Genomic DNA, 12,458 nt, shown 5'->3' with positions numbered 1-12,458 from the left:
TAAAGAGCATCACAATATTTTCGACCCTTTGAAAACATTGTTTTAATGAGAAGCAAAGCGGTCGTTTCGTCTTCAAGAAGGATATTTCCCATTGCCGTTGTAAACACATCTGGTGCACACAGACCGCCATTCAATCCACGGAGCAAAAGAAAAGGGAAAATGAATAGGAACGGAAAAGAGACGCAACAGCAGCAGGAGCAGACATCAGACTGGGCGTGTGTCAAGACACTTAAGAAATAAAGAGTGAACATTGTCCATGAGCAACATGATCCAGTTACCATTATTGACCTGACCACTAGTAAGTCAATAACCGTTTAGTGTGGGAATTACATGAAGCCAATCAACAAGCCGGGGCCAGGCATCCTCCCACACAAATAACGGCAGGTAAGGGAGTAACAAAAGCCAACGCGAGAGAGGAAAGAGAGAACAACAATCCAAAAGAAAAATCCAAAAGAGACTAAAAGAATAAAGGAACGTCAGCAATGAAAACGAAATGATCCAAACTAACTTTGTTGTCTCTTCCTAACCGCCCGGTTTTTGGCGATCAGCCAGGGTGGTATCGTCAAGCTGAAATTTGCTGAGACAGCAGCAAGAGAAGAAGACATTTCTTCCCCCTTAATCAATAATGGATTATTTTCAATACAGGCAAGTGATGCATTATTCAACAAAGGGCTGAGAGATGTATGGGAAGGGACTGACACAGGGAGATACTGCAACATTTATCTAATTAACAAGCAAGTATGAAAGACAAAAAGATGGGTAGAGAGGGACATCGCAAAGAGCAGAGAAGAGGGGAAAGAGAGAGAGAGGAGATGAGGCTTAAATAGTGTCTTTTTTTTAACATACGTTGTATAAAAAAAGAGGGCAGGCTTTCAGATAGTATTCTCTAGAGAAGTTGACGTGGAAGCGGATTTGACTGGAAGTCATAGGCACCAAGAGATTTAGCCTCCAAGTCACGGGCAAGGGAAACACACGCACACACTCAAATGTAAAAGTATATTCGGTGCACGCAGAGGCATTAAAGCATACAGTACGTGTGGGACATTTCACACACACGTCTCTGCACACAGAAGCAGGGAGGCGTAATCGTGAATAGACAAACACACCGAGGGTCTTACAAGGAGTAATCATAGGAGGCGAGAGCTTCTCCCCACATTTCACATGGATTAGCAAAGAATCTGCATGGAACAAGGCGGCAGAAAAGGCTGCTCTACTTACACTAACCGCATGAATGTTAACCTACAGAGGGCGAGGGGTTATATAAACCTTAAAAAAAGGGGATGGTAAAAGAGGACGTAAAAATTTGACAGGGGGAGGATACAGCGGAGGAGAGACACCAGAAGAATCCTAATCCCTGTTTTTCGGATGGAGACACACTGCAGCGCTCACTAAACATGTTTAACCGTTGTATTTGTGTGTGTATGAGGGGGGGTTGATATTGCACACTTAACACTATCACAGCCATTATATCCTTTAATCATGTAATAAATTGTGCAGTGTGGTTTCTATAAATATGCACAGATTGCACAAAATGTGAAATTGTTGCGGGGGGGGGGGGGGGGTGCCATATTGGTTTATTGAGGTGTATTTACGAAAAAGATATTTTATGAATAGAACATAAATCTAGGGCTAATTTGCCAATGGATACAATTGTGTATCGAATATATAACCTTCACAAAGATAAGAATGTGTTGCTCTTTTTCTGTTAATTGAACACATTTCATTTGTGGACTCTTGGACCAATGAAATGACAATGTTATTGTGTTTAATTGATAATATAATTGAGAGATTTCCAAGTATTGAAAATAATGAGCTGCAGCCCTAACAACAACTGTACTTATTTCGGAATGCATTTAAAGCTTTTTTTTAACATTCTGACCTCTATACATTCACACTTTTACGTCTTTGGCTTTGACCAAACTTCCAGCTTGGATTTGCTAATAAATGCATGAGATTCCTTTTGATATACTATTCGAAAAACCTGGTGTAGTTAAACCAACCATGATGCTCATCTAAGGTCTCCTCAGATAAATGGTGCATGAACTGTTCTCCGGTGAAAGTCACAATCCTAAGCAATATCAATTTTGGTCTGTGTGAGCGCTATTGTGGCGGAAGGTTGAGAGACATCTTGACGTAGCTTGTGGTGTGAGAGGAGTGTGTGTGGGTTTGACGTTAGCGCAGACAGACAGGTAAGCTGGGAGGAAGGAAGGAAAATGTGAGAGAGACAAAAACAAAGTGTTGGGTCGAGCACACTTATTTTCTCCTCATCTGCTCCTGCAGTGGAAACTTTGCAACTGTCAAGGAGCCGAATTGCTGCTGTTTTACTGACACCAGTTGACAGGGGAGATGATGTGTTTGTGCTTACGCGTGCGTGCGTGCGTGCGTGTGTGTGTGTGTGTGTGTGTGTGTGTGTGCGACTGTGCGTGTGTGTGTCTGTGCGTTGCCGAAATAGCATGGCGTGTGGCAGGTGCCAATCGGGACATTCTGTAATTCCCCCTCCACTCAGCCTCAACCTCCGGTCAAACTCAGGGATTATTCCTCTCGCCCTTTCATTTCTCTGCCTCCTCTGTCCACCTCCTCTCTTCCAACAACACACCTCCTTTTCCCTTTCACTTACCCCCTTTTTTCTACCTCCTCTAAAAAAGAAAAAAGATGCAGCGTGTAGCGTTACAAGATCAATAAAACCATCACCGCAGTTACTTTGAGACATTCGTATAATTACTGTAAACAAACAAGATCTTCACAGAGAGGTTCCACAGTCTCACCGACCTCTAGACTGCATGTCTTATTGTGGGCCACCGGGTCGGATTAGGTGGGATTTCTTAGCCGGACCGCTCAAGAAGAGAGGGATTGCTTTGTGGCATAGAATGGGAAGACTGATGCTATTATTTTCCAGTGCGACTGGAGCTAAGGATTTGTGATCATTATTGCACTGGCGGATCTAAAAAGAAAAAGAGAAGGTTTATAGAAAAAGTATTTATCCCAACTCCGGAGAAAGAGATAAGTCAAACACACTAGTGGCACTGGGTTGCGGGAAAAAAGATGGGATTTATGGAACGTGTGGTAGCAATTTTGTAAAAAAAAAGACTGGGACTGACAATAACACTGAATAAGACGGACCAAGGTTCCATATGTTCACAATATCTGCACCAATCAAATGTATTTTGAAACATCAATGACACACTGATTTTTAGAAAAATTCTACATCGTTCCATCTTTAAAGGATAGTCGGACAAACGCACACTGGCTGCCTTCTTTGATCTTCTGGGCAAATAACCCAGATAACAATATCCCCATTGTGAATCTGATGATGAATCCCTGTGAGCTAAGCTGCCTCTGTGTGAATGCACAGTATTGTGTGCTGTTTATCTAAGTCCTATTCACGCTTCAAAGTGAGTGGCAGGCGGGGGACACTGCCTATTGAAAACGCTGAGAACCAATCAGGGCTCTCGCACCTCGTCTGAGGGATTCCCGCACCATGAATGGAGACTTCCGAGATAGATTACGGTTCACTGTACACCACGCAGTCGCTTTTCTAGCCAAACCACAAAAACCTACTCCATTGAAAATTCCTCACTCTGTTTTTATCTCTTTCCTCAGTCACTCATTCTCCTTGCCCTCCTTCAGTTCTACCTGCTTTTTCAAGGCCTCTCTTCTTCCGCCCATTCCTCCAAAACTTACGGTATGTGACCAAACTTACCTCATGTCACCACCTTTATAAGTCCTCCTCCACATTATTGTCTTTCCACCAATGCCATCCTTTGTTGTTGTTTATATCTCTAGGCATCAGCTACCCTGACTTTTGAAATTACCATTCTACAGGCTCTTGAAAACCCCCGAGTCAAATAAATAAAAGCTGACAGGTGAGGTGTGTGTGCTTGTTTTTCTAGTTTCGGCAAAGATGCATAGCCAGACCTTCTTGCCAACTGAAGCAACCGGTCAATCATCAAGTCATTTCTTCTATTCATCTATTCACCCATCCAGTCTAATCCCAACCACGAGGTCCCCGGGCAAGGGACAGGAGGGTGTTACCTGTAAAACTAGTGGCGGCTGGTATACATCTTCGGTGCCCACCATCTCTACCATTGAGTCCTTGGGCAAAGTACTTTACCCCTAAAACTGCTCCAGGGGCGCTCTACTATGGCTGTCCCTTAATGAAGACCCCTTCTGGAGTGTGGTGTGGGAAGGGATATGCTAAAAACAAATCAATATAGCCTTTTGCGAGTGGCCATTGTGTATACCAGTTGAGGTGGTTCGGGCATCTGGTAAGGATGCCCCGCTGGTCACCCCCCTAGGGAGGTATTTCAGGTATGTCCACGTCCAACTGGGAGAAGGCCTCGGGGAAGACCCAGGACTAGCTGGAGAGATTATATCTCCAGGCTGGCCTGGGAACTCCTCAGGATCCCCCAGTCAGTGCTGGTTAATGTTAACCGGTAAAGAAAAGTGTGGGGTTTCCTTGCAGGTACTGTTGACCCCAAACCCCCGCTGATAAGCCGTTAACGATGAGTGAGTGAACTTAACTTAACCTGGCCTTGCACAACTTCACCCAATCGTCGTCATCATCCATCCATCCATCCATCCATCCAATCATCCATCCATCCATCCATCCATCCAATCATCCATCCATCCAACCCACGATTCCCCACCCCACACGCACACACTTGCTTACCTTATCCGCCATGATCATGGACGAGCCTCCGTGGATGCCCAGGATGGGGATGAGCGTCTGCGAGGAAATAAAATCCAAAATCTGGGCGATGGCCTCCTGGTCGGTGCCGTCGCCGAACACCACGCCGTGGATCTTGGTGCCGGACATCAGGTCGCACATGTGGGTGATGATGCTCTTGGGGTCGGTCTCGTTGACCAACAAAGTGACCACGTTGACGTCTATGGGGTCCTCTTTGCTCCACAGCGCACGGATGTCCCGTTCGGAGATGTAGCGCGTGCGGCCCAGCAGCACCGCAATGTTCAGGACCGGCACTTTTTCGGAGGCGGCGCTCCCTCGCTGTTTCTGAGCTTCCGATTGTTCGGCCATCAGGGTCAAGGCCACCACCACGAGAGCCAGGGATAGAAGCACCCCATTACCGCCACCACTCTGGTAAGTGCTACTACCGCTCCATCCGCCGCTCCGTCTACCCCTCCTCTTACTCCTTTTGCTGCTGAGGGACATACTGCTGAACCACTTCATCCCCTGTAGATATGGCATGGCATTGAATGAGGATGAGGCAAAAGCAAAGAGCGAGATGAAGAAGACAGTTCAAAGAGATAGAGAAGGGAGATGGGAGAAGTGTGGAAATAGATGGTGGCAGAGAGAGAGGGAAAAAAACAGACAGGGGTGATAAATTGTTAATTCACAGCTTTTTAAGCCCACACATACAGGTTTGAATGGTTTCTATTTTTTTCTTTTTAGTTCCACTTCTTTTCAGTAACTTTTTCAAACGCATAAACCTTTGCGGGGAGTGAGTTGGCCTTGAGACTGGAAGACTGCAGGGAGGTGAGAGCGAGAGGAAGATGACTAACAAGTATATACTTTATGGTCACGACTGATACGATCAAATGATTCCGGAGCAAGCCGTGCTGTTCAGAAGAGGCACGGAGACATTTATTAAAAGGTGTTATATTCTTAACGCGCTATATACCCTGAGACACAGATTGACGCACAACTCATAAAGCAACGCTGTGAGTGACAGCAGCAGACTAAATGTACTGACCGTTCATATTATCTGGTTTTATTACCTTTCCTGCACAGTTTGGAATATGATGTGCATGAATGTGTGTGGAAGACAAGTGACATATTGGTGAGTAATCTGATTTTCACAGAGCTGAAATCTATGAGGAAAGAGGCTATTGCAATATATTATTATAACTTTGTATTTATTTCTAGCCATACTAGCGTCATGGCTTTAAGGGGAGCCATGTTGATCTTTTAGTCTGTTGGTTTTGGTCCAGGCTGAAATATCCCAACATCAATTGGACGGATTACTCTGATTGCTTTTTAGTAGACAATCATGGACACAACAGGATGATTCCAATTGACCTTCTTTATCCCCTGACTTTTGTTCTAACCCCACCATGGGGTTCGCGTTTGTGTTCTATAGTGACAACTATTGGAGAGATTGTCATGACATTTGATACAGACATTGCATGACCCGATTAATATAAATGGCATCACTTTGGGGATCCCTAGCGCCATCATCAGGTTAAACATGTATTTGTTATAAACTTAAGTACATGGCCTGACACCTGCAAAACTAATCCCATCAGATTTAGCCACTGTGTGTATTTAGAACTTCTACAATATCTTCAAAAGTGCATATTACCACACTTTACTGATGGTGGTAAACATGATATCTGATTAGCATGAGCATATTAGCATCGCCATTCCTATACCCCCACAAAACACATTGGTTTAAGACTCTTTTAGTCTTGTTCATATAATTATAATTTAAAATCTGGACAAACTACAGAGAGCTAACAGCAATAAAAACGATGAGTCAAACATTATGCAGCCAACACATTAACCCGACTGTCATGAACATGAATGTGTGTGTGTGTGTGTGTGTGTGTGTGTGTGTGTGTGTGTGTGTGTGTGTGTGTGTGTGTGTGTGTGTGTGTGTGTGTGTGTTTGAGGGCGCTCGTCTCTACATGCATGTTGCAGCATGTGAATATGAGACATTGATTGAGTGCTAAGGTGACATCTGTTATACTGCACCAACAGGAGCAGAGGAGCATGGAGGCCTCACATTTAGGTCACAATGTGTGTGTGTTTGTGTACGTTTGTGTCCGTGTGTGTGCATTTGTGTCTGTGTGTGTGTGCGTAGGTTAGGTTTATCATCATGTGTAAGACATATGAGCAGGTGTAGGCTGGACAGTGGAGTGTGAGCAGGCAGCAGAATCAGAGGCTCGTGAACATATGACGGTCACATAACATGGCCACGTTCATTGTGTTTTACGATTTCTGGATTCGCTGACAGTGCTGCGTGTTCTTGCGTCTGTGCAGCGCCCATTGGCTTATGATTGATGCTCAGTAGCTGTCGTTAATCAGGCTGCCGTGGAAACCAGCAGTACATATTTAAGAACTGTGATGAGATCATTTAAAAACTCCTCTAGCAAAGCCTTCCCAGCCTTTATAGTGACAAAACAACTCAGTGTGACAATCCACATGTTGGCAACAAATGATTTCTCACAAGCTAGTATACAATAGAGTGACTCATGCAGATTTAATTGTTACCAAGGACATGGTGTTTTTAGATTCAGCTTGTTTTGTCTATTTTTTTCTCTCAGTTGAATGGATGTTTCTCACAGAACAATAAAAGGATTATTAATAAAGATTCATATTAGGTTTGGTGGAAAAGTTAAGTAAATTGAAAAACCTTGTGCACTTACTTAGAATGCCACTATAGTATATCATAAGCACGATGGTTTTATTTCAATGCAATAGCAGACTTGAGATAAGCAAATCCCTTCTACTATGAAAATTGGACCACTTTTACTATGAATAGTTGTTGTAGTACCTCTCTGTATTTTCCAATCACCCATTTTCTTTTAGGAATAGAGATACTGTAGAAATACATTACAAAAATAACCAACAATTTAGTTAAGAAATGTATGTCATCAATTAAAGTTAATTGAGTTTTTCAACTGCTATACACGTTGCAACAGTGTCCTAATCAGAATAATATTTTGGCGAGTCATTTTTCAATATTCTTCAACCCTGCTTACCCAAAAGAAAAATAAGTGCTGCACTCTCTATTTGCAAGTATACGCTGGTGGTTTTATATTATTTTCTGTAGGGAAAATGTTGCCATGCCATAGCCAGTGATCCCATAGTGAAATATACAGTAAATTCCAATGGATGGTTCTAGTGTGTGTTGAATAATGCATGTGGGCTCACAGTGTCATATACTGTGTTTTTAAAACAAGAAGAGGATTTCTTGTCGCCCTATTCCACTACCCAACTGAGCATAAACACTGTTAGAGCAGACTTGAGGAAGATTCATCCAAATCTCAAGTCCACACTCACTGCAGAGACACGACCATTGCCTCATGGCTTCCTATAGTGTCTCTGTCAAAAAGTCGCAATCTTCCTTTACCAAGAAGCTGTGTGGGAGTAAACAAAGGCTTGCCCTGACAGTTTTTTAGAAAAATCCTAGTGGAACAACTGGAACACTCATTTACCATAATAATATAAAAACACTTTTACCTCATTTTACACACAATGTTTCATAGTTTAAAATGTCCGCCCTATCTTGTTTCCCTTTCCTACATTTAAAAGTGTCACCGCAGTCTCTTTCGCGGTCGGTCAGTTAAGAACTTCACCAAATATTTCCAATCTGTTACATTTTATCTCAGCTACTAAAACAGCACCCATTGTTGCTGGCTCCACTTTCAGCTCTTGCTCACAAGCAGCACTCAAGCTTTTCGGTTCAAAAGTCTCGATAAGCACTGGGCCATCCTGCTATATACTGCTGTGTTCACCATTTTTATGTTTACATTTACATCAGACTGTTGAAATGCCTTTCATCAGCAATGTCTGCGGGATACGAGAGAGTTATGGAACCCACACACACAAAAAACATTCTGAAAATAAGCTTAAAGTCTATTGCAGGGCATCCAGGGCAAGACTTTTTTGGGGGAATAAAACTGAAACACACACACACACACACACACACCTGTCATCTGTAAAAAATAAAATATTTCCAATTTGGCCTGTTATGGTATTTATAGTAACATGACAGTTCACGGTTGACAAGATTATCTTTCAATGTCAAAGGGTTGTGAGAAAATCGCACAAACAAAAGAGTTTTTTCCCTCCCTCCCCTCTCTTTACTCGTCACAACTTAGTAGCATCACAGTGGTTGGGGGGCGGGGGGGGGGGTGTTTAGTGAGAAAAGGAGAAAAGAAAACATCTTAAAAGTAGCATTCTGACAAACAGAAACCAACATGCAGAAATAAAAGAAGATGTGACAGAGAGAGAGAGAGAGAGAGAGAGAGAGAGAGAGAGAGAGAGAGAGAAAGACGCACTAGCCTACCAAGCCAAATCGGATTGGGGCAGTTTGTCGTCACACAAAGGCTACCGCTTTCTTGGCACAACAACAGTAAACGATGTTTGGCAGGCACATCCGTATTACTGGCTATCGTTCACACACACACACACGCACACACACACTCATATTCCCTACCTCACACAAGGCCCTTAACATAAATACTCTCAGCGCACGTATTCATATTAAGTCTAAAATAACTTTCTCAGTGATCATTGAATGGGAAACTGAAATAAAATGAGGTATTTTCTTTTTCCTTTCTGTGCGCTGAGTGCCTTTTTTTTAAAGAAAATCAGAAACACACTCTACATACGTACACAAACACACACACACACACACACACACACACACACACACAAACACACACAACAGCAGTACAATCTCACTTGCTATACCACATTTGCCATAGTAGCCATAGCTTTGCAGGCACAACAATCCATGTTTCTGCTTCACACACACACACAACTAGCTTTCACATGCATCAATAATTCAGCCGCTTTATCTTTACATGACGATTAATATGATTACATTTACCGCTGCGGTCACATTGCTTCTTCCTTCCTATCTTTCCTAAATGGCATTGAAATTAGATTAACGCACCCAACGCACTCTATATGGATATGATTTATTTACGGAGTCGTCGCATGAATGGTTGATCCTAAGGATGATAAGTATATGTTTTACTGTGCCACAGCCCACAGGACGCATATGTGTGTGTGTGTGTGTGTGTGTGTGTGTGTGTGTGTGTGTGTGTGTGTGTGTGTGTGTGTATGTGTGTGTACTGTGTATACATACATACTTTGAGCTTTGTAGAACACTGTTGTACTTCTTCCCCCCACCATCTCACATCGGCTTCGCCATTACTCTTACATGTTCTCATCGCCCATTTGTCCGTACACTTATCCGTCTATCTGTCCCTTTGTCTTTCATACTTGCTTACATCCCTCTATTATTCCACCACGTTGAAACACTTTCTCCCCCCCCCACTGCATCGACTTTAGTAAAGTTGTCCAGTTGAGTCTAGATTTCATTTTTATAACAATCTGTATTGTTGTCGCGAACATTTATTATTTTGTATTTCCTATTATAGTTCGATCTCCAAAATGTGTGTCTCTTATGATGCCTCAAAGGTTTTTGTTCAGCCTCAAAGCCACACATCTCCTCCTCACTATGCTCCTGTCAATCATTTCTCCAAAGTTCAGCTGATGCGGACGGTGTTTCAATCAAAAGGTTGAAACTAACATTCTGTGAATACACTAAAGAGAGTTCTTTAGTGGTACTAGTCTAACATAAAAGGCAAGCTACAATCTAATTCTCGTAAAGGAACAAATATTCAAAATAACTGCATTTATTGTTATTCATGTTTACATTAGGTTGTCTTTGTCGTCTAACTGATGTGTATTGTGGGTGAAGGGGTGACATTTTGATGCAACTGGAGATAAAGACTACAGAGTATATGTCAACCACAATTAGCCACTCAGTGTGTATATTCCTTCATTTGACTATTGCTAACTGTTTACTGACGTTTGACTGTAGTGTACTTTTGTAAGCTCTGAGAAACTGTGTCTTATTGGTGAATGCATTTGGGTTATTATGTTTCATGTTGCCTGTGTCAATCACTCCTATGTAAGCCCCTCCTCTTTAGTGAAAGAAAATAATGAGAGTTTGAGAGATGCACAAACACAAGCACCTAGTCCCATTCAAACCAGGGATGTTGAGATCTGTGGACACTTTTCCCCATCCTTCAAAATAAAGTTGAAGTTAAACCCTTTATTCTTCTCTTCTTTCTTTTCTCTGGTTTACTCTACTCTTCTGTTTCTGTATGTTTTCACCACTTATACAAAGACCAATTCTAAAAAAGAACTGGATTCTAAAATAGGCTTCATTTATTCATCCGTCCCCAAACATCTCCCGTCTCTGCCATCATCCTCATCCCCCCTTTTCTCTTATTCCTATTTCGTTCAACACTAATGCCATCCCCCCCCTCCCCCCCGGGTTCTGCATCTCCCTCCGTCCCTTTACATTTTCAGGAGTTTCATTCTAAAATGAGATTCTGGCATTTGGAGAAAACAATACACGAAAAAAAAAAGAAAAAGAGAATTACATGAACGCAAATGCGCCTCCGAAGTTAGGAACTGTCCACAGGCATTTGCATACAAAGTACCAACAATTGTTTCCAGCGATCAGGACTCATTACGTCTGGAAGCGAAGGATGCATTGTTTTTTGGGGACATCTTAGCCTCTGCTGTTTCGGTTTTTCGCTATGTTGTCTTCCATTATGAGCCCCCCCCCCCCCCTCCCATACCCCTCCCATCCGCTCCATGGCTGTGGTGACCCTTAAAGTGACACACACAAAATGCTCCCCACCCCATCACTTCTGACACACTTCTCTTTTGTCAGCTCATTCCTCCATTCTTTTTTTTCTCCCAGCCATTCCCTCACTCCCTCAGTCTATTTCCCGAGCCCCAGCCATCTGCTCTGTGTGCCCTGACTTGTGCATGAGCACCCATGAGAAACCCAGTGGAAGTAATGGTCTGTTACCACTCAGGCTTCAACATGTTGGCTGCACAATGCACACATATACCTCTTTCCTACAGACCCACAGTTTCTGTATGTTTGTGTGTGTGTGTGTGTGTGTGTGTGTGTGTGTGTGTGTGTGTGTGTGTGTGTGTGTGTGTGTGTGTGTGTGTGTGTGTGTGTGTGTGTGTGTGTGTGTGTGTGTGTGTGTGTGTGTGTGTGTGTGTGTGTGTGTGTGTGTGTGAGAACACTTGTACAGGCTTCTTTGTGGGGACCGCGTTTCAGATTTTTACCATCGGTGTGAGGACATTTTTGGAAAGTCAGGACATTTTGCCTGGTCCTCACTTCTATAAAGGCCTGTTTGGAAGTTAAGACTTGGTATCCTACCCCCTTTCGAGCATGTAGAAAGTGTGTCTGGTTTATTTTTGTTTGTTTTTTTGCTTTTTTTATATTTTATTTATTTATTCATCTATTAATATTCAAACTTCTTTTTTTATTGCGTGCATGTTCGAAATAAAGACAATCAATCAATCAATCAATCAAGTATCAAGGTTCATGTTAGAGTTAAGTTTAGAGTTAGGATTAGTGTGAGGGTTGGGGTTAGGCATTTATTTCTGATGGTTAAGGTTAGGGTTAAGGGCAATAGGGAACGCATTACATTAACGAGTTGCCTCATTAAGATAGAATTGTGTGTGTGTGTGTGTGTGTGTGTGTGTGTGTGTGTGTGTGTGTGTGTGTGTGTGTGTGTGTGTGTGTGTGTGTGTGTGTGTGTGTGTGTGTGAGAGAGAGAGAGAGTGAGTGTGTATGAGAGAGAGAGAGAGAGAGCGAGACAGAGAGATAGAGAGAGAGAGGGAGAGAGAGCAACAAAGAAAGGAGTAGGACCACTACAATGCTTTA

At 42.8% G+C, this 12,458-nt stretch overlaps 1 protein-coding gene across 1 annotated transcript in view; it reads right to left on the bottom strand.

The window, feature by feature from the left end:
* The window catches only part of grin2aa (glutamate receptor, ionotropic, N-methyl D-aspartate 2A, a), a gene marked incomplete at both ends in the record, with an annotated part of 132,630 nt that extends 127,442 nt beyond the window's left edge, over window positions 1–5,188 (bottom strand). The window contains one exon of the mRNA XM_080044704.1: window positions 4,670–5,188. Coding sequence (XP_079900830.1) covers window positions 4,670–5,188 — 519 coding nt within the window. The remainder of the gene's footprint in view (window positions 1–4,669) is intronic.
* Between the last annotated feature and the right edge of the window lie 7,270 nt (window positions 5,189–12,458).

Source organism: Ammodytes marinus, assembly GCF_949987685.1.
Source record: "Ammodytes marinus genome assembly, chromosome: 16".
Classification (NCBI taxonomy): domain Eukaryota; kingdom Metazoa; phylum Chordata; class Actinopteri; order Uranoscopiformes; family Ammodytidae; genus Ammodytes; species Ammodytes marinus.
Note: the sequence above shows the minus strand (reverse complement) of the source record. Positions and strands in the feature narration are given on the sequence as shown.